A 20908-nucleotide genomic window follows, 5' to 3' on the forward strand; every position below is an offset into this window, starting at 1 on the left:
CTCCCCACACTACCCTGTGTGAAAAGTGCTTCCAACAGGAAGGCCTGTGGCGGGTGGGTGTCCTCCCCACCCCAGTCTACCCCTTGTCCATCCATCCCTGGCAGTTCCCTTCACTGGGGCTGGGGGTGGAGCTATGAACCCACCTGCTCAAAGGGGCTTTTACTCTTGAGGTTTCGGGCCCCTAAGAAGACCCAGCTGTCTCGGAATCCAAGGTTCTTGGCATGGGAACTCCCCAAGTCTGAGAACAGCTTCCTGGCTTCATCAGTCATTCTGCAGAGGGCCAGAGCAGACAGCAAGGACATGGTGAAGGCTAGAAGGACGGCAGGGTGGTGGGATGGGTGATGGCAAATCTCTCCAGTCCTGTCTCCCGGACTCAGGGACCCCAAACCACCATGTTCAGCATCTGTGCCCAGTGGAACGAGGCACACACCACACTCAGGGAGAGCAGGACCAATGTGTCCCAAGACTACTTTCAAAAGGGGACTTGGATGGAGCTGGGGTGCTGTCAAATGTTTTTGCTTCTGGTTACAAATATAACACGTTTGTGTGGAAAATATGGAAAATCACAAAGAAATAACAAACATACACAAAGTCTCGCCCCTTGACGTAGTCATTGTAAACATTACACATTTATTTCCTTCATGTCTTTTTTCTTGCACAGTGGGATCGTACCAACTGTTTTGTGGCCTTGCTTTATTCACCTAGTACTATAGGATAAACATTCTTCCATGTACTTAAATATTTTCTATATCATCATTTCTGATGTAGAATATTATAATTTATGAATATATAATATATCTGTGCCATTTGAAACTTTTATGTACCCCAGGAAAGACTATGTTATTTCATGCAGTCTTGTGGGGGGTAGACTTATGATGGGTGGGATCTTTTGATTAGGTTGTTTTCATGGAGATGTGATCCACCCAACTATGGGTGAGATTTTTTGATTAGATTATTTCCATGGAGGTTTGAGCCCACCCATTCAAGGTGGGTCTTGATTAGTTACTGGAGTCCTTAAGAGAACTCATGGAGAGAAGGAGTTCAGAGAAGCTGAGAGACATTTTGGAGAGAAGCTAAGATGTGTAATCCAGGGTTTGCCCCAGGAGAAGCTGAGAACCAACACAGACAGAGATGCTTGGAGATGCAGACAGGAGGATGTTTGGAGAAGCTAAGCTAAGAGATGAAGCACAGAGTTTGCCCCAGAGAGGCTAAGTTAGAACCCACAGACACTTAAAGAGAAAGCCACTGAATTCAGAAGCTGAAAGCAATGCAACCTGGGAACAAAGGACCAGCAGATGCCAGCCACGTGCCTTCCCAGCTGACAGAGGTGTTCCAAATGCCATCAGCCTTTCTTCAGTGAAGGTATCCTCTTGTTGATTCCTTAGTTTGGACACTTTATGGGCTTAGAACTGTAAATTTATAACCTAATAAATCTCCTCTATAAAAGCCAATCCATTTCTGGTACTTTAAATAATGGCAGCTTTAGCAAACTGGAACAGTATCATACACCATTATATATTGTAGTATAAAATATATCATCATTTATATAAGCAGTTAGCTATTGTTGAACAGGGAGATTGTTTCCATTTTTCTCTGTTGTAAGTAAGGCAGTAAGGAACATCTAGACCATCTCTGTGCACTTGTCTGATTATTTCCTTGGGATAGGTGCTGATTTGGAGCTGTTACGAACCCCAGAAAAGGCCGTGTTCTTTTAATCCATTCTTGTGGGTGCAGACCTATGGTGCATGGGACATTTTGATTAGGTTGTTTCAACTGAGATGTGACCACCCAGCCCATTCAAGGTGGATCTTAATCCTTTACTGGAGTCCTTTATGAGAGGATAGAAGACAGAGACATTTGGAGTTTAGAGAGAGAAACACCCTGGAGATGCTAAGAGAGAACCCACAGACACTCAGAGGGAAAGCCACTGGAATCAGAAGCTGAAAACAATGAAACCTGGGGGTGAAGGACCAGCAGACACCAGCCATGTGCCTTGCTATCTGATAGAAGAACTCCGGATACCAGCAGCCTTTCTTCAGAGGAGGTATCCTCTTCTTGATGCCTTTATTTGGACATTTTCATGGCCTTAGAATTGTAACTTGTAACTTAATAAATCCCCGTCATTAATAGCCAACCCATTTATGGTATATTGCATTCTGGCAGCTTTAGCAAACTAAAACAGATAGATTGCCAGAAGATGGAGCTGCAGGAGAGCAGAAAAGAGGATGCAGAATTTGGAAGTGTGTGGTTGAATTGACCCACAGCCCGGCAGCTGGAGTTTCCCACTTACTTGGTTCCTGGGTCGTCATAGGAGGCCACCAGCACCAGAGTACCCTCTGGAATTTCTTTAAGGAATTTTACCAGTTCCTTAACATCTGGGGGAGGAAGAAGAATGAGGAGCTGCTCATTTAAGGAAATGATGCTGGTCATTCTCTTCTTCCCTTAGTGATCCAGCTGTGGCACAGCTCTGTGGGACTTTAGTACACCCACATGGCCTTCAATAACTCAGATCACTGAGGGAGAAGGTTAGTCTCCTTCAGTTCTCCTGTTTACACTAAGGTGCAAGCACTGACTGATGCTGCTGGGTCTTAAACAACTCTCTAAATTTGCTAATCTCCATTCAACAGAGAGCAGGCCATGGGCTCAGCACTGGAGGTAGGTAGGCATCAATATCTAGCTTGCTTCAGGGACACTGCTTTGTTTTCCGTGTTTATTTTTATGATCACCCCAGGGTGGTGATAGTTTTCCCTTTAAAATACATGTATTTAGGAGAAAAAAATAAAGTGAATCAATTTAACGGAAAATACTAATAATGAAGCCACAACTTGTGAAGGGGGCTTTTGAATGACTGAAGTATGGTCAAGAAGGGATTAATGGTTAAACCTTGGCTACATCTGTAAAATGAGGATGATTAACAGCCCTAACCATAGCATTTTCATAAAGAATGACTATGACAATGCATCAGAATCCAGTAATTACGGGATCAGCTACATAATTTGCGATGCCCAGTGCAAAATGAAAATGCAGGGCCCTTGTTAAACAATTCTGAAGAATTACAAGACAGCAATGGCAGAACATCAAATGGAGCATGTGTGGTTCACAGGCTGCAGGCCTGTGGAGTTGGCCCTGGTGGTTAGTGTTCCCGTAAGGCTCCCTTGCACCCAGGGGAGGGATCAATCTCCCCCACGGCCGGCCAGCAACCACCTCAGTTACATAGGGGCCTCCAAACAGTCGCCACAGGGAGCTCTTAAAGTGTCAATATCTTATTTGAGTTATTAGCAGATATTAAAATCTGGCTCTTTTCTGGCATGGACAGTGGCTATTTGGAAAAAATTATTTGTTCCTTCTATTAATTACCATTGCACTTCAAAAAGACATTCTCCTCCTTTCTCTCCCATGGGAAGAGGCAACTTGTTCTCAAAATGCTTCTGTTACTGGTTCTCCAACAATCAGGTCTATGCCTAAGTTCATATAAAGCATTTAAAAACTTGGTTTCATCTCCTCCCCCCCCCCACCCTTCATTCTGACAGATGACCCCCATACTTCCTAATTGTGCGAAAGGAGTGAGGGAAAGAGGGGAGGGAAGGGAGAAGACTAAGTTAGCTTTCCCTGGCCCCTGCACCAGCCAAGATGGGTCCCTGCCCACACCAACTATTGCAAATTATCACACAACTCTCACATCAGTCTTATGATGTGGACATTATCATTACCTCTGTTTTATAGATGAATAAGCTATAGTCAAGCAGCCTCATATTCTAGACTTCAGAGGCTGGACCTTTCCATGAACCTGGTTCCAGGTCCCCTATAACATCTGCAGGCCCCAGGCTGGAGAACACATGACCTCTGGCCTTCAGCCCTGGCCCACCTTCTTTGTCTTCTCACCCCTACCCCCAGCACCAGGAGGGGCCTCGCAGGCCTGCAAGTGGGCACACAAGTCTGCTGGTCCAAGCTCTATCCGTGCCGCCCTCCCATCGCACAGAAGCCGCCCTCAACCCGCAGCCACCCCTCTGTCCTGAGGGTGTCTCTGCTGGCTCCAGGTCACATGTCCCCTGGTCCTGCTGACTCCTCACCCATGAGGTGGGTGCTGCTGGATGAGGGCCAGCTAGGGCCCAGCTGCCATCTCTCAGGGGGGTACTGCAGACCACTGTCCCAAACATTCCCCGGGGTGGCTTCTGGATAGCAGATTCCCAGCTCCCACATTCCGGCCCCCTCCTTTTTTTCCCCTGCTCTCTGAGGTCTGGTGTCTGTCTCTCCTCTTGGACTCACACATTAGGTAGACTCAGGCTAGGTGGGTTTTGCCTGGCATGGAGGCAAAGATGGGAAAATCAGGAGAGGAAACCCAGCTGTTTGGCAGGAGCACTGCTTTCCCTGCACTGTGTGAGGTGCTTCCTGGGGCGTCAGGACACAATTGCTCTGTACCCTGTGCCCTGTGGTTTCAGGGAGATGGGAGAAACTGGGTCCAGCTGGACTCAAGAGGTGGGGCTGGTGCTCAGTTTATCTGTCCCAATGGAAACCAGTCCTTGCAGGGTCAAGATCTCTGCCCTGCTTGCAAAGGACCAAGGAAACTGCCAGCTGCCCTGCTGCTTTTCCATTCCTTGTTGAGGCTCCTTGGGGCTGCGGGAGGCTGGGGTGCCAGCTGGGCAGTGGGGCTGGCATATGGGGCCTGGAGCTGATTCTACCCCAGTTTGAAAGATGTCGGGAGTGTTGGCTGGTGAGGGAGCTGCTGGGGGCTTGGGTGTCTGGGACTCCAGCTGTGCTAAGCCAGGCCATGCTAAGAGCAAGGAGGAGGGTGCCTTCTGAAGGGGTAGTCATCTGTGCAGAGAGAGAAAAAAAGAAAACTGCAGAAACATGGAGAGCTCAGAGGCTCAGAGCCGTCCTTCCTGGGCCTTGGGAGATCTTGTCCTGTCCTTGGGCCCACAAGAAACTCCTGTGACCTTAAAATAAAATACTCTATGTATCTGAGCTTGAGTGGATGTAGAGGACAGGACGCACTTGCCCTTGGCCCTTGGGTGCACACATGCCTGACCTCCAACTGCCAGGACCCATGCGCCTTTGCTTGAGGCTGCCTCTGGCCTCTGGACCCCACTTTGCCACCCTCGGGGCAGGCCCCAAGTGCTGGGAACTGCAAGGAATTATGGGTACAAGCAGCCCAGCTCTCGCGCCTCTGGGGAGCAGGTGGAGGGGGGGGATCTCTGAGGTGTATATTCGGAGCGGGCTCCCAGAGTTCCCTGGCAGGACTGAGCCCCAGTTGCTGCAGTGTTAAATGGGGAATCACACAGTCCTCATTGGCTGCCTTCCTTTCCTAGTCTCACAGCCCTGCTGCCCTTTGTGTGCTTCCTGAGATCACTTCCCAAATAAATCATCGCCATCCGGTCTGTCTCTCAGGATCTGCCCCTGGGAGAGCCCACACTAAGTAGGAGGGCGTTTCACAGGCAGTGGGTGACCCTCAGCCCCACAGTGCCTCTTTCTGGTTGTCTCCAGGGAAACAAGCACCCAGCACCTCCGCCTTCAGGGGCTCCCCTGGCACAGGAAGGAGCTCAGCCCACCCTGCGTTCAGTGCCAAAAAAGTGCCCACCTCCAGAGTACATATCGAAGGAGCTGTGTCTCAGCACGGTTCCCGTGGATCCTGAGGGTTGAAGAAAACAAAAGTTTATTTCTTGAAACGTGTCTTTCTGTCTGTCATTTTACTGAAAAAGACTACTCTTTGGGCTTCAGATCTAAAGACTGAAAATATAACAATAACACAATAAAATTAGATCCTGTAGAAAGCAGGCAGGACTAAAGTAGGCATTCAGGAACTGTTGGGCTGATCTGAGAGGTACAAGAATAAAATGTCTGAGGGACTCTGGAATCGAACAGAATCTAACTGATCTGGGTCTATGTCCTGCTCTGCCACTTCCTAATGTGTGACTTAAAATTTTAACCCCAACTTTTGCATCTATACAGTGGGTTGTGGGAATTAAATGAGATGTGTTTGAAATACATAACAAGGGTACAAGATAAATTTTAGCTGCAAAATAATATTAAAAACAATGACAATCATCATCATTAGTCCCACTTAAAGAGAAAACCTGTAAATTGAGACACAAACTCTTGAGGACAAAGGGGTTTAACGTGGGCTGAAGTTACTCAGTTTTCCAAGCCCAGCTTTCTGAACTGCCTGTGTAGAGTTTGCCGGGTGAGGAGGCAAAGGGTCCAAGTTCTCCAGGGACTGGCGTTTGGGAGGAAAGTTGCAGTTCTCAAGTATGGCCACAAGATGGAGCTATTGCAGAGGGGATGGGAGCTCAGCATTCCAACGGCAGCCTGTGGATTTCTGAAGAGGATGTGGACAGCGTCCTGGCTAGGGGAGGACTGAGCCCTGGGGGGCATTGCAGCTCTCTGGTGGGGCGGGGTAGGCTCACATTGTATTCTCGGAGTCACAAAGAGTCCAGGCTCCTCTGGGCTTTCACCTGGGGGCCCTGGGAAGGGGCGGTGGCATCTATAAATCCCCCCCAACTGCTTTTGTGATTGTGTTCATTTGTGGCTGTTTTGGAATGGAGGGGATGGCGTGGGGTGGGTTTGGGGAGTGAAGTTAGAACCGTTTCTCAAAGGAATCTCTGCCGGACTAAAAGGTTAAGAACCATCATAATAGCCCAAGTTAAAGCTCTTAGAGGAAGCAGCCAAGGGCAAGGTCACACAGCTGGTTATCATCCAGACGGAATCTAAGGGGGAAAAAACCACTCAGACTTTGCTTTGCAACCTTCCAGCTCATTAGCAATCCTTTTGTTCTTCTGGCTCATTACACAGATGGGGACCCTGAGGACCCCAGAGTGATTTGTCCCACTTGCTCCCAGCTGGCATGCAGGAGATGCTGATATAAATTTAATCTCCTAAAGAATTAAGACCTGGAGTTGGCCAGATCTGGGTTCAAAAGATGATTCTGTCTCTTGGCTGTGTGACCTTGAGCAAGTTGCTTAGCTTCTCTGAGCCTCTATTTCTTACCTGAAGAATGGGGATATTGAGCATATTTCCATGTCGTATTTGACAGGTTATACAATATAGCTGGCAACAGTAAGTGCCCAATAAATGTTAGCTCTTCTTGTTATTGATGGTTATTTTTAGCTATTGGCTTGTGGGGTGGGGAAGGTCATTCAAAGAGGTTGTTCTCAGGGGGGCAGCCCATTTGGGGGAAGAGAATTCCAGAAACTCTCAGTCAGGAGCCATTTTCGGCTCCTCCCCACCATGGGATGAGTGATTGTGTGGTACAGTTGATGCAATGAAGATTCTACAGTCATCTGTGGTCTTGTAACTGAGAAATTAAGAATTAACAAATGGTTATGATGATTGAATCATTATATAGATGTTTTTTCCTTTCTATATTGTAGAATAGGCAGAAGTTAATACCTGAAATTACTGAAACTTTAGTCTCTCCCTTGTTTGCACTCACTATTTTAATGGTTATCCTAGCCTAGTCTCAGCCCTGTGTAGACTTGCTATTGTAATGTAACAACTCCATTGCCTTGTTTGAATCCATAAAAACCCTGAACTCCTTAGACTCAGGGAAACAGATTTTGGGGCCATCTGATCTCCTGCTTTGTGCATAGCAATAAACTCTCTTTGAAACCCTGGGGTCGTAGATTGGCTGTTGAGTGCATCAGGCAGAGAACTCACCGGTTTTTGTTGGATGTTGGTCTGGCATGTGCAGCCCACATGCCCTCCCCACAGGAAGGACCCCAAGATGGCTAAGGCCATCACCCAAACCTGCTCGAGCCCTTCCTGGGCTCCCAGGAAGTTGGCCGAGGCTCTGACTCTGCCCTGGCAGGCCTCACCTCTGCTCCAAGCCTGCCTCTCCCCTGCCCAGCAGGGCTTCTTGGCAGAGGTGGATGTGGCTCCTCTAGGGGCAAAGTGCAGGGGTTTGGAGTTGGCAAGGCTTGGGTTCAAATCCTGCCTGTCCTTTCCTAACTGTGGTCATGGAAAGCCACCCGCAAGCTTGGCATTGTCCCTCCTAGTGTCCACTGTGTCTTCCACATGTGCCCTGATCTTTGCTCTATCCCTTGGAGCCAGAGATACGGCTCTCGTTCTCCGTGTAAGAGCAGAACCTGACCACCTGGTTCTCACCTGACACCTGTAGGCCCATACCCTCCTGTAATGCGTCCCTAATTCAGGTTTGGCCTGCGGTCTGGCCTCTTCTTGGCAGGGAGACTGTGGGCCTCCCTCTGGATCTCCTGGCCCTAGCCTCTCCAGTCCAAGCTTAAAGGATGTTTCTGGAACACAGAGCTGGCTCTTCACGCCCTCCTCAAAGTCTTCAGTGGCTCCCTACTGCCCTCAGTTTCAAGTTCACAATCGTTAGCAGGACATGGTGGCCCCTCATCCTCTGGCACTGCTGGCCTTCCAGCCTCGCTCTCATCACTGCCCATTTACTTCCAAGATTCATCCAGAAAAACCCTGCGTTGAGCTCATGAAACCCTCTCCTCCTTCCTCCCTTCCCTGCTCCCTGCACAGTGTTGCCCTTTCCTGGAGGGAGTCTCCCCAACTTTTTCCTGGCCAATGCGTACTCATTCTTCAGGCCTCGGCTGGTGCCCACCTCCCTCTGGAAGCCTCCCTGACTTTCCCCTCCCCAGCTCCGCGTCCTGACTCCCACACATGCTGAACTTCCTTCTCCTCGGCAGATGTCTGCAATTGTCTGAATTTCACAGGCACCCGCAAGGGGCTGTGAAGCCAGGGCCTGTCCTTCTAGTTCACAACAGACCCATGGCGCCCCGTACAGGGCCTGGCCCACAGTAGCTGCTGTTGGTATCTGTTGAATGAATGAATGAAACCGTGCACTGTCTTCGGTTGCATCCCATAGTTTCATGTGTGTTGCTTTAGGCTGGAAAGACCATGGGGATGGGGTCATGTTTCTTAGGACAGGACATCCTCGTGGGATATGAACACGTGGCAGGACCCAGCCAGGACTGTGATAGGACCCAGTCTTTTGGGCCTTCTGCTCCTGAGCACCACACTACAAAGCAGGGAACACAGCAGGAGCTCAGCCAATGCTTGTTGAATGAATGTGCAACAAACATCCCCCTTCCCAGTGCTAAGAAATGGTGGGAACTGTGAATGGGGGGCTGTCTGGGGGCGCTCAGGGCCTTACCGTTGACCAGGGCGATGTTCAGGCCTCTGCCCACGTTGTTCTTCACAGGACTCATGATCCTGAAGAGCAACAACAAAACACAACAGTCTGTCCCTGGGTGTGGAATGAACACTCCGGAAGGCTGAGAGGGCCCACACGACACAATGCAGACGCATCCAGAAACAGAGTAATTTAGGCCATCTGTTTTCTCTTGGAAACTGGCTGTGGGCTGGATTCTCCGAGGGGCCTCTCGTGGCTGGCTTGGGCCCCAGCAGCCTGCTCAGAGTTGAGCAAGTTCACTGCCTGGGGCTCTGAGGGGTTGGAGGTGGTGAGGCCGATGGGAGGAAGGCAGAACCCAGAAAGTTGCTGCCGTCCTGCATCTGGGGTCACCATGGGGAGCACAGTGGCTTCCTGCATGCCCAGCACCCACCCCTCCATCCTCTGTGTTCCCGGGGAGGACTATCGTCCTCCTCTCTCAGGCCTGGACATGCAGGGGCATCCCCCGCTCCTGGCCACAGAGATGGGAACGGCCTTGGTCATGTGACCCCGGCCAGCCAATCAGGCCGCCTCTTGGGACTTCTGCAGGACAGTGCAGAAGGGAAGCCCTCTTCCCAGCGGGGTGTGAGGCTGGGATAATGTGACCGCAGCTGGCGGCCTCCCTCCCACCACAGGGGTAGTGCGTTTGTGGTGGGGAAGACTGAGAGGAGCAGACAGAGGGAAGCAGTGGTGAGGAAAGAGGGAGCCCTAAAGACATGGCCTGAACCCCTGGATCCAGTCATGCCTGAAGCCCGCTGCCTCTGCCCTTTTGGGTATGTGAACCAATGAATTTCTCTTTTGGCTTAAGTAAGTCTGAGTTAGGTTCAGAATCTTAACTAAAACACCTGTTCTCCGGTTTTCTTTTCTATGAGTTTGCTGTCCTGGGCCTTTATTATCTGGGATGGAAACTGGGTACATAGTCTTTCTCCTGCACCACAGTGGACAGCTTGGTACCTGCTACATTTGGGCTTTGATGTCATTCTCAAACCCTTCTGTAGCCATTTCCCTTTATGGGAAGCACAGCAGCCTGGCTGTCAGACAGACCTGAGTTTAAAGCCTCACTCAGCCACCGGCTAGCTGGGAGACCCTCTTGGGCCTTTATTTCCTCATCTTTACCTGAGGGATAATAATAGTCCCCACCTCTCGGGGTGCTGGGGGCTGGAATGAGCTGATGCAGTCAAGTGCTTAGCCAGGTGTGAGGATTATATGATTCACCTGCCCTAGGGGAAAAGGAAGCTGGGGAAGCTGTGGGCTGATCTCATGGGCCTGCCCCCTGCAGCCCCTGAAATTGCCAATGAATGAATGAAGTAAAAGAAAAGGAAACACAGGAGCCCCTCAGACACTTACGTGTGGTCTTCGAAGCACATGGAGGGGCCCACCACGTTGGCCGCCCCGCTGCAGATTTTAAACGCAAAGAAGTTGTTTGGGCAGGGCTTGCTGATGCTGCACTTGGCCTGCACAGCTCCTGGGGAGGGAACAGATCAGCCTGAGTGGGCAGCGGCTTGGGAGGGGGTCCAGGTAGGAGGAGAGCAGGGTGGACCCAGGGCTCAGCTTCTCCTGGAGGAGCCTTCAACCCCCATGCCTGGGAGATGAGCCCATTCTGTGCTCCCACAGAACCGTGGACGGCCACCATCAAAGCACATATGATGCTGCGGACTGAATGCCTGGCTGTGTGTCTGTCCACCTAGAACTGAGCTTTTTGGGCTTCCCATTCCAGCACATGGCTGGCCCAAGGCAGCCCCTCAGCAAATGTGTGTAGAGTAAGGGGCCTAGTAAAGAACCCGAGTCACCAGGATTAAGGGAGTCCCCTGGGAAGCTCTCTCTTGGGCCACAGCAGCCTTTTGCACTCCCAGAGGCCCTTGTTGACCACACCCTGGGGGCCCTAGCAGGGTGGTTAGGGCACTGCTTGCCAACTGGGTTGCCTTGGGCAAGGCCTTTGAAATTTTCGTCCCTCATCTTCCTTGCCTGTAAATTACAGAGTCTTCTCCAGAGGGTACTTGGGAGGATAAAGGAGCACATCGGTTATTATTATCCCCCTCATTCATTCATTCATTCATTCACGCAGCACTCATTTCTTGAGCACCTACTATGTGCCAGACGCTGGGATTCAGCAGGGAACAGGCAGGTGGTCCCGGCCCTCCCACTCATGCTTAGCACCGCCTTAGAATCCCCAGGCACTCAAAACATGGCACCTCTGATAATTGTGGCTGTTATTACGACCCTTGTCCTCTCCCTGTGTCCCGCTCAGTGCAAACCGAGGAGACCGGTGGATGGTAGGCAGTGTGGACTGGACCCAAAGGCACAGCCTAGAGTCACTCAGCCCTCAGCTGGCCCTTTGCAAGCTTGGATTTCACCTGTGCTTTCAGCCTGACAGGTTGTACTTTATATTAATGTGTGTTTTTAATACCACCTGGCAGTTCAGAAGGCAGCATTAGGGAGGACTGGATACATGTGGAATTACGGAATTTTTACCTGCATAGGGAAAGCTGTGCTTCTACGGCCTCTGCTTCCTCCAGTCCCTCAGGGCCTGGGCTGAGGGCTGTGCCACTGCTGGGTTTGGAGCAAACCCACAGATTCCTGACAAAAGCTCGTGCACGCCAAGCGCTTGCTGTGTGTGAGGCCCTGTGGCCAGCACTTTATGTTTATCTGTTAAATTCTTGCAGTAACCCCTGCACCTGGCATATAGTGGGCACTCAGATTGAGCCTGAGGCTGGGAGGGATGATCTGGTCAGGATGATCAGGCTCTGCAGGGCCCCACTGGCCTGTTGGGAACCTTTTCGTGAATCAGGAAAAAGTGCCCCTGGGTGGATGCAGTCCAGTGGCGTGAGGCTCGGCAACCCAGTGGCGTCTTTGAGTAGGGTTTGAGGTGCCCCTTCCTAGCAGTGCCTGTGGCCAATGCCAGGGCACCCTGCTGGATGATCTGGGAGGAAATGCCCTGGCCTCCGGCTTCAGCACACCCACCCACTGCAGGTAACGGGAGTTCAAACCAGGACATTATCACCCAGAGTTCCAGGACAGGACGTGGAGACACTACCGGGGGCTGTTGAGGAGAGAGTGGGCCATCCAGCCCTGCGGCTCAGGAGAGCAGAGGTGGGGCTGGGGGCATGGCCCCGACTCCCCTTCCCCACGCTCTGGACTGGACCCTGTGAAGAGGCCCGACTGAGGCGTGATGCTGGGGTTGGGAGTCTCCTTGCCCAGGGCACGCCTCCTCTTCTCCTCTGACCTTTGACCCCCACATCCCACGGCCTGGCCATCTCATGGAGAGCTCTGCCTACATCTGAGACCAGAGGGGGCTTGTTCCAGGCCTCAGGGACCACCCTGAAGTTTGCCCAGAGCCTAATCAACTGCAGCTAAGTCTGATAAACCCGATGTCAACAGGCCAGCTTAAGAAGGCTTTTCCGGAATTGATTTTCTGTCCATCCAGCCTTCACGGTCAAGCTGCTGGATGAAGAGTCTTAGCCACTGAGAGGCAGGGGATTTGCTCTCTAGGTTCTGGCTGAAGGGGCTGCCCCCACCAGCTGCCTCAAACCCTGCAGCCCAACTCCCAGCGTGGTGGCTCATGGCGTGGAGCTGGTGTGTCATCGGGGGCACAGGGCAGGAATGTGGGGGCAGTCAGAAAATGTGGGCTCCAGTGCACTTGCCAGAAATATCGCTTTATCTTTGCCAACTGTAAAACGAGGGGGTTGGTTGAGATCAGGGTTAAACAGGTCTCATCTTAAAACTCAATTTGGATCTACTGTTAGAGGGTGACTGAAAAAGCTCCCCAGGCTGCCTTTGGGCTTGGCAGGAAAGAGTGCTGGGATTGACTGGTGATGTCTGCCATGGGAGTGGCAGGGGGAAGGCAGCACGAGTGCTTGGATTTGCCACCTCCCCAGGAGACAATGTCTAAGTGTTTGTGCAGAGCGAAGATACTGTGAAGCTAAATGTCTATGTCAGAATATGACCCAAGAGGCTTCAGGGAGATGGAATTGATGGTGGGGGGTAAATGGTTTGTGTTGATTCATATAGTCTTTGCTTTCTGTAATCCCAGAGTGCAATGGGGCCTCCAGGCCCCTCTCAATTGAGTTGAAATTTTATTCAGGGAACTGCCCCCATCTGAGAGTCACCACCATTTTGGGATGGGGGAGGAGGGGGCCTGGAGATGTTGCTCTTACAAAGAGGCGTTGAGAGGCTGGACTGGATTCGACAATGAGGTCGACTCCTGCTCCACTTACAGTGCGTGGGCTTGACCATGGGACGCCACCTCTCTGAGCCTCAGTTCCTCCTCTACACACTGGGGAGAACTGTAGCACCTGCTTAGGATTGTTGTGAGGTTTATAGGAGGTGCCTGTGAAGTTCTGAGCAGGGTCTGGCACATAGCAGGCTCTCAGTCATTGTTACTGTTGCCACTATACTGCTGTCCCTGCTTCTGCCTCCCCCCACCTCGGGAGCAGGGTCCTTGCTGAAGCCCTGATGTCCGCATGGCTTCAAGTTGCTGGCATTTGAGGCCTTCCGCGTTTCTGCCTTCCAGGACTCTTTCCACCACTCCACACACGTGCCTGATGCCCCAGCCAGGGTCTCCCCTGGGGCCCCATGTGTTCCTGCCTCGGCCTCTGCACACAGGCCACTCCCTCCTCCAGGAGCCCACAACCTCCTCATTCCCCAAGGCACAGCTGAAGCCCACCTCCTCCCCAGTCCTTTGGAAAGGGGTGCCCTGCCTCAAACCCAGAGCCCTTTCCCCACCTGCCTTGGGACATCTGGCACTTCTATCCCAGCCAGCCCCCTCTTCTGTTTGTCTCTTGGGGCCCCTCTAGCACCCACCATGGGCTCTGGCACTTTGGAGCAGAAACATGAGCCAGGCCTGGGGTCACTGTGCTTTGCCCTCAGGGTCCCGGCCAGGTGGGGCCACAGAGAGGGGAGATGGCAGTGCAGGGGCAGGTGCTGTGGTCGGGGAGGCAGGGGTGGGGTCCTGTCCCGACTGGGGGGTGGGGCCCGGGGAAGGGGCCCAGCTGAGCCAACCCTAACAGTCTCAATGGCCTAGGGGTGTCTGCCCCCGCCCAGGGCTCTGGGGCTTCAAGCTGGGCAGCCCCTCGGAACCCCAGGCTTCTCTGGGACCTGCAAGACCAGGTGAAGGACCCCGGGACATTTTGCGTTAGGACAATGGGGGAGGGGGCACGGAGTGGATACTCACGAGTCTCCCTGTGGGTAGAACCTGTTGGGAGAGAAGAAAGACCCTGGTGAGAGAGAAAGTGCTTTGGACCCCAATGCGCCGTGGAGGTTGAGGAGTGGGAAGATGGGACTTTTAATGTGATGTTGGCCTAGCCATGTAGAGTACCCCCTTGGGAGGTTTGGAATGAGCTAAAAATCCCACCTTGTCTGGAAGCCCTTCCTCGCTTACCACTGCTCCCCCTTCACACATAGACTGTGGTGGTTTGAAGCTGTATGTACCCCAGAAAAGCATGTTCTTAAAGTTAATCCACTTCTGTGGGTGTGGAACCATTGTAAGTAAGACCTTCAGTTAAGGTGTGACCCACCTCATTCAGGATGGGTCTTAATCCTCTTACTGGAGTCCTTTATAAATGGGATGAATACAGAGAGAGAGAGTTATGGAAGCAAGAATCTGAAAAGCAGTGAAATCCGGAAGGGAAGAGAAGGGAGAGATGTCGCCATGTGCCTCACCATGCGGCAGAGGAGTCGAGGATCATTTCCAGCCAGTCTTTGGGAAGAAAGCACCACCTTGATGATGCCTACATTGGGACAATTTTCCAGGCCTCAAAACTGTAAGCTAATAAATTCCCTTTGTTAAGCCCAACCCATTTCATGGTATCTGCTTTCAGCAGCCTAGAAAACTAAAACACACCCATGCTATACATACATGCATACACATAGAAATACACACACATACACCATCCATATGCATAAATGCACAGACACACACATGCACACACATATATGCACACAGGCACATACACGGATATGTGCACATACACACATAAATGCACACACCATACACAAACAGCATACATGCACACACAGACACACACACAGACACACCATGCAGACACAGGCACACCCACCCTCCAAACATGCATACGCAGGAACACATATACCGTATATGCACACCTACATCCACATACATCCACGTACACTTTGTCATGGTTAAGAAGAAGCTATGCTCTGATGTGTGATCTCACTGGAGTTGGAGCCCTAAATCCTGTCTGTGTGACCCTGGGCAAGACAGTTAAACTCCCTGAGCCTCAGTTTCCTCGACTGCGCAGTGGAGACCACAGGGTTGTGGAGAAGATGCAGTGAGCTCAGTATGGAAGGGCACTAGCCCAGTGCCCACCCCCTGGGCCGCAGTGCAGGGGATCATCGTGCTGCTGTTGGTTTAATAACATCAGAATAAATTTCTCCCCACTTCTCTTGGGTCACTTAGCACTTCCTGCTCCAACAGACTGCAAGGCATTAAATGTGTAAAATAAAATAGATAAAGAAACCAATTATATAAATGTAATAATCAAAATATTAAAAAATAAATTTGTGCTATAGTAATATATGGACTTCTACAATAATGCATTACATAATAAAACGGGGACTGCAGACCCAGGATAGGAGCCTCCGAAGTAAATGAAAGTTACCTTTTTAGGTGCCTTTAATGGTTTTTGATGGCAATCTTTCCCATTGGTTATATTTTCTGCCATTTTAAGCATTTCTCATGACTTTTGATCACAGTAATGGACTTCCATTTTTGTACATTCTATAATCAAGTCTGTTTGTCTCCCCCAATAAGAGTGTGCCACATGTTTCTAATTTCAGGGTCCCTGGGACCTAACACTGAGCCCCACACCCAGTGGTTACTCAAGTTCGTTTATTGGAGGTGTTGATTTGTCAAACTCCAGGAAGCTGTGTTCTGAGAGGGAAACAATTTCTGGGGTCTCCCCTCAACCACTGTCCCTTCTCCCATCTTGGTCTGGGGTTCTCCCCTCTTAAAGACGGTCCTGAGACCCACCCCACTCTGAGCCTCACAAATGGACCTGGGCCCATTTCCTCTGAGGTCTCTAGCACAAGCAAAGTACATCTCTAGTGTATAAAAGCACTGCCCCTGGGCTGGGGATATGTGAACCTATAAGTCATCTATGTGAACCTATAAGTCATCCCGACAGAGGCTATGGACAACCCTTGACAAAAGCAGATGAGGTAAAGGATTGCATACGCTTGACTGTGGGGTTGTGTTGAAGAAGGGGCAATTGGGTTCTCACTGCCTTGGGAAGCTGTGAGCTGGCCTGGGTCACTACAGGTTATTACATGTGACCTTGTCAGTGGAGGTCTTCAAGGAGGACAAACCCATAGGCCTAAATTCCTTCCCTTCCCTCCTTCCTTTGCTCAGAAAGGATTTGGACCTGGGAGACCTAAGTGTGCATTCTGTTCTGACATCTACCAGGGGAACTTGGGCAAGTTTCTTGATCTCCCTGAGCTTCAGTTTTCTCAGCTCACACATGAAACCATACCATGATATCATGAATGAGTCCGTTCCACAACCACACCATGGATCACTCTGTGGCGCATTTGTAAGAATTCACTGGTACCATGCACGTGAAGAAGCTAACGTCCACTGTCCATCCATCATGCATGCATTTGTCTATCCATCCATCCATCCATCCATCATCCATCCATTTATCATCTGTCTCATCCATCTATCCATTCATTCATCTGCCTATCCAGCATCCAACCATCCATCCATCTGTTTTTTCATTCACTCAGCAAATGTTTACTGAACATCTGCTCTGTGCCAGGTGCTGGAGAGACAGATGTAAAAACATAAAATCCCTGCTCTCAGGAAGCTCACATTCTAGAGAAGTGGAGACAAGCAACAACCAAGTAAATATATAAATAGTGTAATGATGGATTATGATGATGCTTTGAAGGAGAAATAGCCTGACATGAGAAAGGGTAAACTGGGAGGAGGGGTGTGGCTGTAGCTGGGGCTGTCAGGGAAGGACCCTCTGAGGAGGTGACATCTGAGCAAAGACTTGCAAGGTGAGGAGCTGGCCACAGGGAGATCTGCGTGAAGAGGGTTCCAGGCAGACGGAACCCTTCTGTCCCTCACTCCCTTCCTCCCTCCTTCTTTTCCTCCCTCTGTCCTTCCTTCTTTCTTCCCTTTCTACTTGGTGTTGCCTTTGCAAAATGGCCCTTGGTGTTGGCACATTTTGGCCGGGGCCTTGGAGCACTTCCCTTTTCCTTCCTGAGAGTCTGAGGATTTTACTCTTCTGCTCCCCCCTCCCCCTGCCCAAAAGGTTGGGGTCCCAAAGGCAGGCTCCCACCCTGCCCTGTCTGGCTGTCTTCCTGAGTCACCCAAGGATGGAGGGTGGGCTAGTTTCTTAGACTCCAGCCCTGGTTGGCAAACCCTGCCCCCACCGTGTGCACGCCACTCACTCAGCCAGCGGGGCAGACGGACGGTGTTCCAGCTGAAGCTCACATAGGTGCGAGTAAAGATCCATGTGGCTACCAGGGCGAAGATGAAGGCCAGGAGGCGAAGCACACCTGCACAGCGAGGAGATGCTGCCGTGAGACCACGCCACGGGACCATGTCGTGAGACCCCACGTGGGTCCACACCGTGAGCCAGCCCGTGACTATGTGGTGAGACCACGTGCAAATCCATGTGTGATGAAATGGTGAGATCCTGCTGTGGGTCATGTGGCAACATTCTCCAATGTGGGTCCTCTGGGAGAAAGGTGAAAAATGCACTTTCCTGGGCTCCACTTGGCTCTCCAGAGTGGGAATCCTTAGGGATGGGGCTTGGGAATCTGCATTTTATATGGCACCTTGAGGTGACGCTTGAGAACTGCAGGAGGAGAGCAGGAGGCAGGCTCTGCTGCAAACAGCCCTGGGAGGGGAGCACTGGATCCAGAGTGGGAATAGCTGTGTCCAGTGCTCAAGGTTGCCAGTGGCTGCTGTGTGACTTCAGGTGGCAGTTCAGCCTCTCTGAGCTGGAGTCCTTCCGTCACAGAGTGGTAAAGCCCTTACCACTGAGTTCTCATCTTGTTGGGATGTTATAGTTGTCAACAGTAGGCAGCCTCAAGGGCAGCTTTGGGGGGCTCTGGTCTCCCCACATTCTCCATCGACTCCCCTCAAAGCCACCACAAAGAACCACACAGTGCTCTCTAAGAAACTCATTGGACTTGCTGTGTAGCTTCAAGCAAGCGACAGCTCCGTGGTCCTCCCCTGTCTTGCAGCCAGATTGCTCTGACTCCCTATGCATCACTGGTGAACACCCCCTCACACGGGGATGAACCACACAGAGCTCCCTGGCCAACTCCCTGTCCTCCCTCTTCTAAGAGGGCCAGGAAGCTGGCTCTACTTTGCTTGCCAGCTTTGCTTCAGGGCTCTGGTTGGCTCCCTGCTGCCTTCTGGATCAAATCCAACCATTGTGCTTGGCATTCAAGGCTCAGGCCAAGTTCTGCTTCTTCCTACTCTGAGCTCCCTCTTGGCATCAGCCCTGCTCCTTAGCCCTGAATTGAGCTCTCTGGTCTTGCTCTGGTCTCTGGCTATTTGGAGTGGTGGAGAAGGGCCCCTGATCCCATGGGCATGGTACGCCTCCAGGCACCCAGAATTCCCACTGGGGTATCAGCCCACATTTATATTACATTCATTTTGTGCCAGCCTCTGAGCAACAACTCTGACAGGCATTATCTCAATTCAGCCTTGCAGCCACCCTATGTGCCAGATACTATTGATTACCCCATTTTACAGATAAGGAAACTGAGGTTCAGGGAAACTGTCATTGCCCCATGGTCACTCGGCTGGTAGGTGGCAGAGGTGGGATGTGAACCTTGGAAACTAAGCTGGCTCCCAAGCCTGTGTTAACCCCTCACATCTGTTTGAGAATGTAAATGGGGTGTGTCCACTTCCTGGTTGGTGCCTCAGTTTCCCTATCTGTATAAAGAGGGTACAGTACAAGGGTGTGGACTAGAAGGCAGAGGCCTCAGCCTGTGGCCTGAGGGTTCTAGAATAGCCCTTCTTGAGGTAAATATTTGGTCCTTCATTTCCCACCAGGGCTAGGTGTTTACAGGACAGGGTAAATCCCTGTGATCCCAGACAGGTTTCTCACGCCCTTTAGAGCAGAGGCAGGAAGTTGCCTTTCCCACTTTTCCGAGCTCCCCCTGGATTGGTCTCCTCCTGAAATTCCGGCCTGTGGTCTGTGAGCACTATCCCAGTGGACATGGCCAAATCACCTGAGCCCAGAAAAATGATTCCCAAACCAACTTCAGACCCAGCACTTGAGTCAGGGAATCCTCAGGGCTGGTCCTACCTGACACCCTCATCCTGTCCCGGAGAAGAGCGGCTTGGGGTCAGCGTTCACCTGTGGAGAGAAGGAGCTTGAATTGGAAACTGGAATCTGGACTCTGAAAATGACCAAGACTAAAGGTTACGGACGGATACCTCTCACTGAGGAGATCACAGTCCTTTCCGTTTGGTTCCTCACCACCTTCTGTAGGAGACAGGGAGCAGTTTTCCTCCTTCCCTCTCTGCCTTCACCCCTCCTTCACTCCCGTCCCTGGAATTTTATATTCAGTTAATATAAACATGTCTGATTTGAGGGCAGAGATTGGAAAGTAGAGGGCTGTGCAGTCGGCAGCCACTGTCTCTTTGGAGAAATTCATTCATTTGTGCACTTATTTGTTCATCCACCCATCTGTCCATCCATCTATCCATCTGTAAGTCTGTCCATTCATCTGTCCTTCCACCCTTTCAGCCACTCGGCCAGGAGATACTGCATTCCTACTTTGCACTGGCTGCACTGAAACCGTTAGGGAGCAGCAGCTCAAGGCTGTTGTACCAACATGAAGAATAATCAGAACTCACATATTGCAGGTGAGTTGGTGCCTGGTGCTGTTTAGGCACCGTCTCCTTTAATCCTTACACACAGCGTTCCCTCAGCGTTGGTGATGACTAAGTAAGGCTCACCATGGTTAAGCTCAGGGCTATTCAGCTTGCAAGGGTCAGAGCCAGAATTTGGGTGCAGGTCTCCTGCTGCCAAATCCCCGACACTTTCCAATGCCAATACTCTCTGTCTCGGAGGAGAGTGAAACCAAAGTTCCTCCATTCTTGAGTCCTGGGAGGAGCGGGCTTATCCTCCTCCCCACTGGTTCCCTGGGTGAACCCCCAACTGCCCCAGGGGCTGGGTAGTTACCAGGTGACCTGGCAGTTTTGAAAACCAAACTGGATACTCAGGGAAGGGGAGGACAGGACAGGAGGTAACTGACCTGGGGCTCACAATTTCCCCGACCAGCCCAAGGGCCCGTCTCCTCTTCTCTGGAAGAACGTGGCTTTCTCTGATTGGAACGACTTGCTGCCACTGCTCTTCCTGTCCCCTACCCACCCCAGAGCTGTCTTTATCCTAAGAGTCCGCATCATCTGACATGGACCCCAGAGCCCACCCCCGAGGGCTCAGACCCGAGAGAGGAGAGCTGGACTGATCGCTTCCACTGTCCCCAACACTCTCTCGGACCCTGGGCAAGTCCACTGCCTCCGAGGCCTCCCCTCTACACTGAGGCAGTTGGACTGGATTACGTGTTATATACATATAACTATTAATATTTAAACAACATCAACAGCAACTACAAAATCCTATCTCCTTCTTCACGTTCTAAGATTATAAAAACCTCCCACCAGCCCTGGCCCTACCTCTTTACGGCATTTCTGGTTAGAAAACTGAGCCATTGCCCAGCTCCACCCACAGAGATTTTGTAGAACTTTAACCTCCTGAAATTTTAATTGCCAATTTTTTTATTTCCAGA

General features: G+C 51.1%; 1 protein-coding gene across 3 annotated transcripts in view; it reads right to left on the reverse strand.

Moving 5' to 3' along the window:
- FAM3D (FAM3 metabolism regulating signaling molecule D) overlaps nucleotides 1-20908 on the reverse strand; it is a 54210-nt gene that overhangs the window by 16614 nt on the left and 16688 nt on the right. For all 3 annotated transcript variants that reach the window (XM_037799245.1, XM_037799250.1, XM_037799240.1), the window contains 8 exons: nucleotides 19420-19470; nucleotides 17543-17650; nucleotides 14301-14321; nucleotides 10478-10595; nucleotides 9116-9174; nucleotides 5576-5626; nucleotides 2291-2375; nucleotides 144-270 (listed from right to left, as the gene is read on the reverse strand). In XM_037799245.1, the coding sequence (XP_037655173.1) occupies nucleotides 144-270; nucleotides 2291-2375; nucleotides 5576-5626; nucleotides 9116-9174; nucleotides 10478-10595; nucleotides 14301-14321; nucleotides 17543-17650; nucleotides 19420-19432 (582 nt within the window). In that variant the 5' untranslated portion in view covers nucleotides 19433-19470. The remainder of the gene's footprint in view (nucleotides 1-143; nucleotides 271-2290; nucleotides 2376-5575; nucleotides 5627-9115; nucleotides 9175-10477; nucleotides 10596-14300; nucleotides 14322-17542; nucleotides 17651-19419; nucleotides 19471-20908) is intronic.

This window comes from Choloepus didactylus, chromosome 1 (assembly GCF_015220235.1).
Source record: "Choloepus didactylus isolate mChoDid1 chromosome 1, mChoDid1.pri, whole genome shotgun sequence".
Classification (NCBI taxonomy): Eukaryota; Metazoa; Chordata; class Mammalia; order Pilosa; family Megalonychidae; genus Choloepus; species Choloepus didactylus.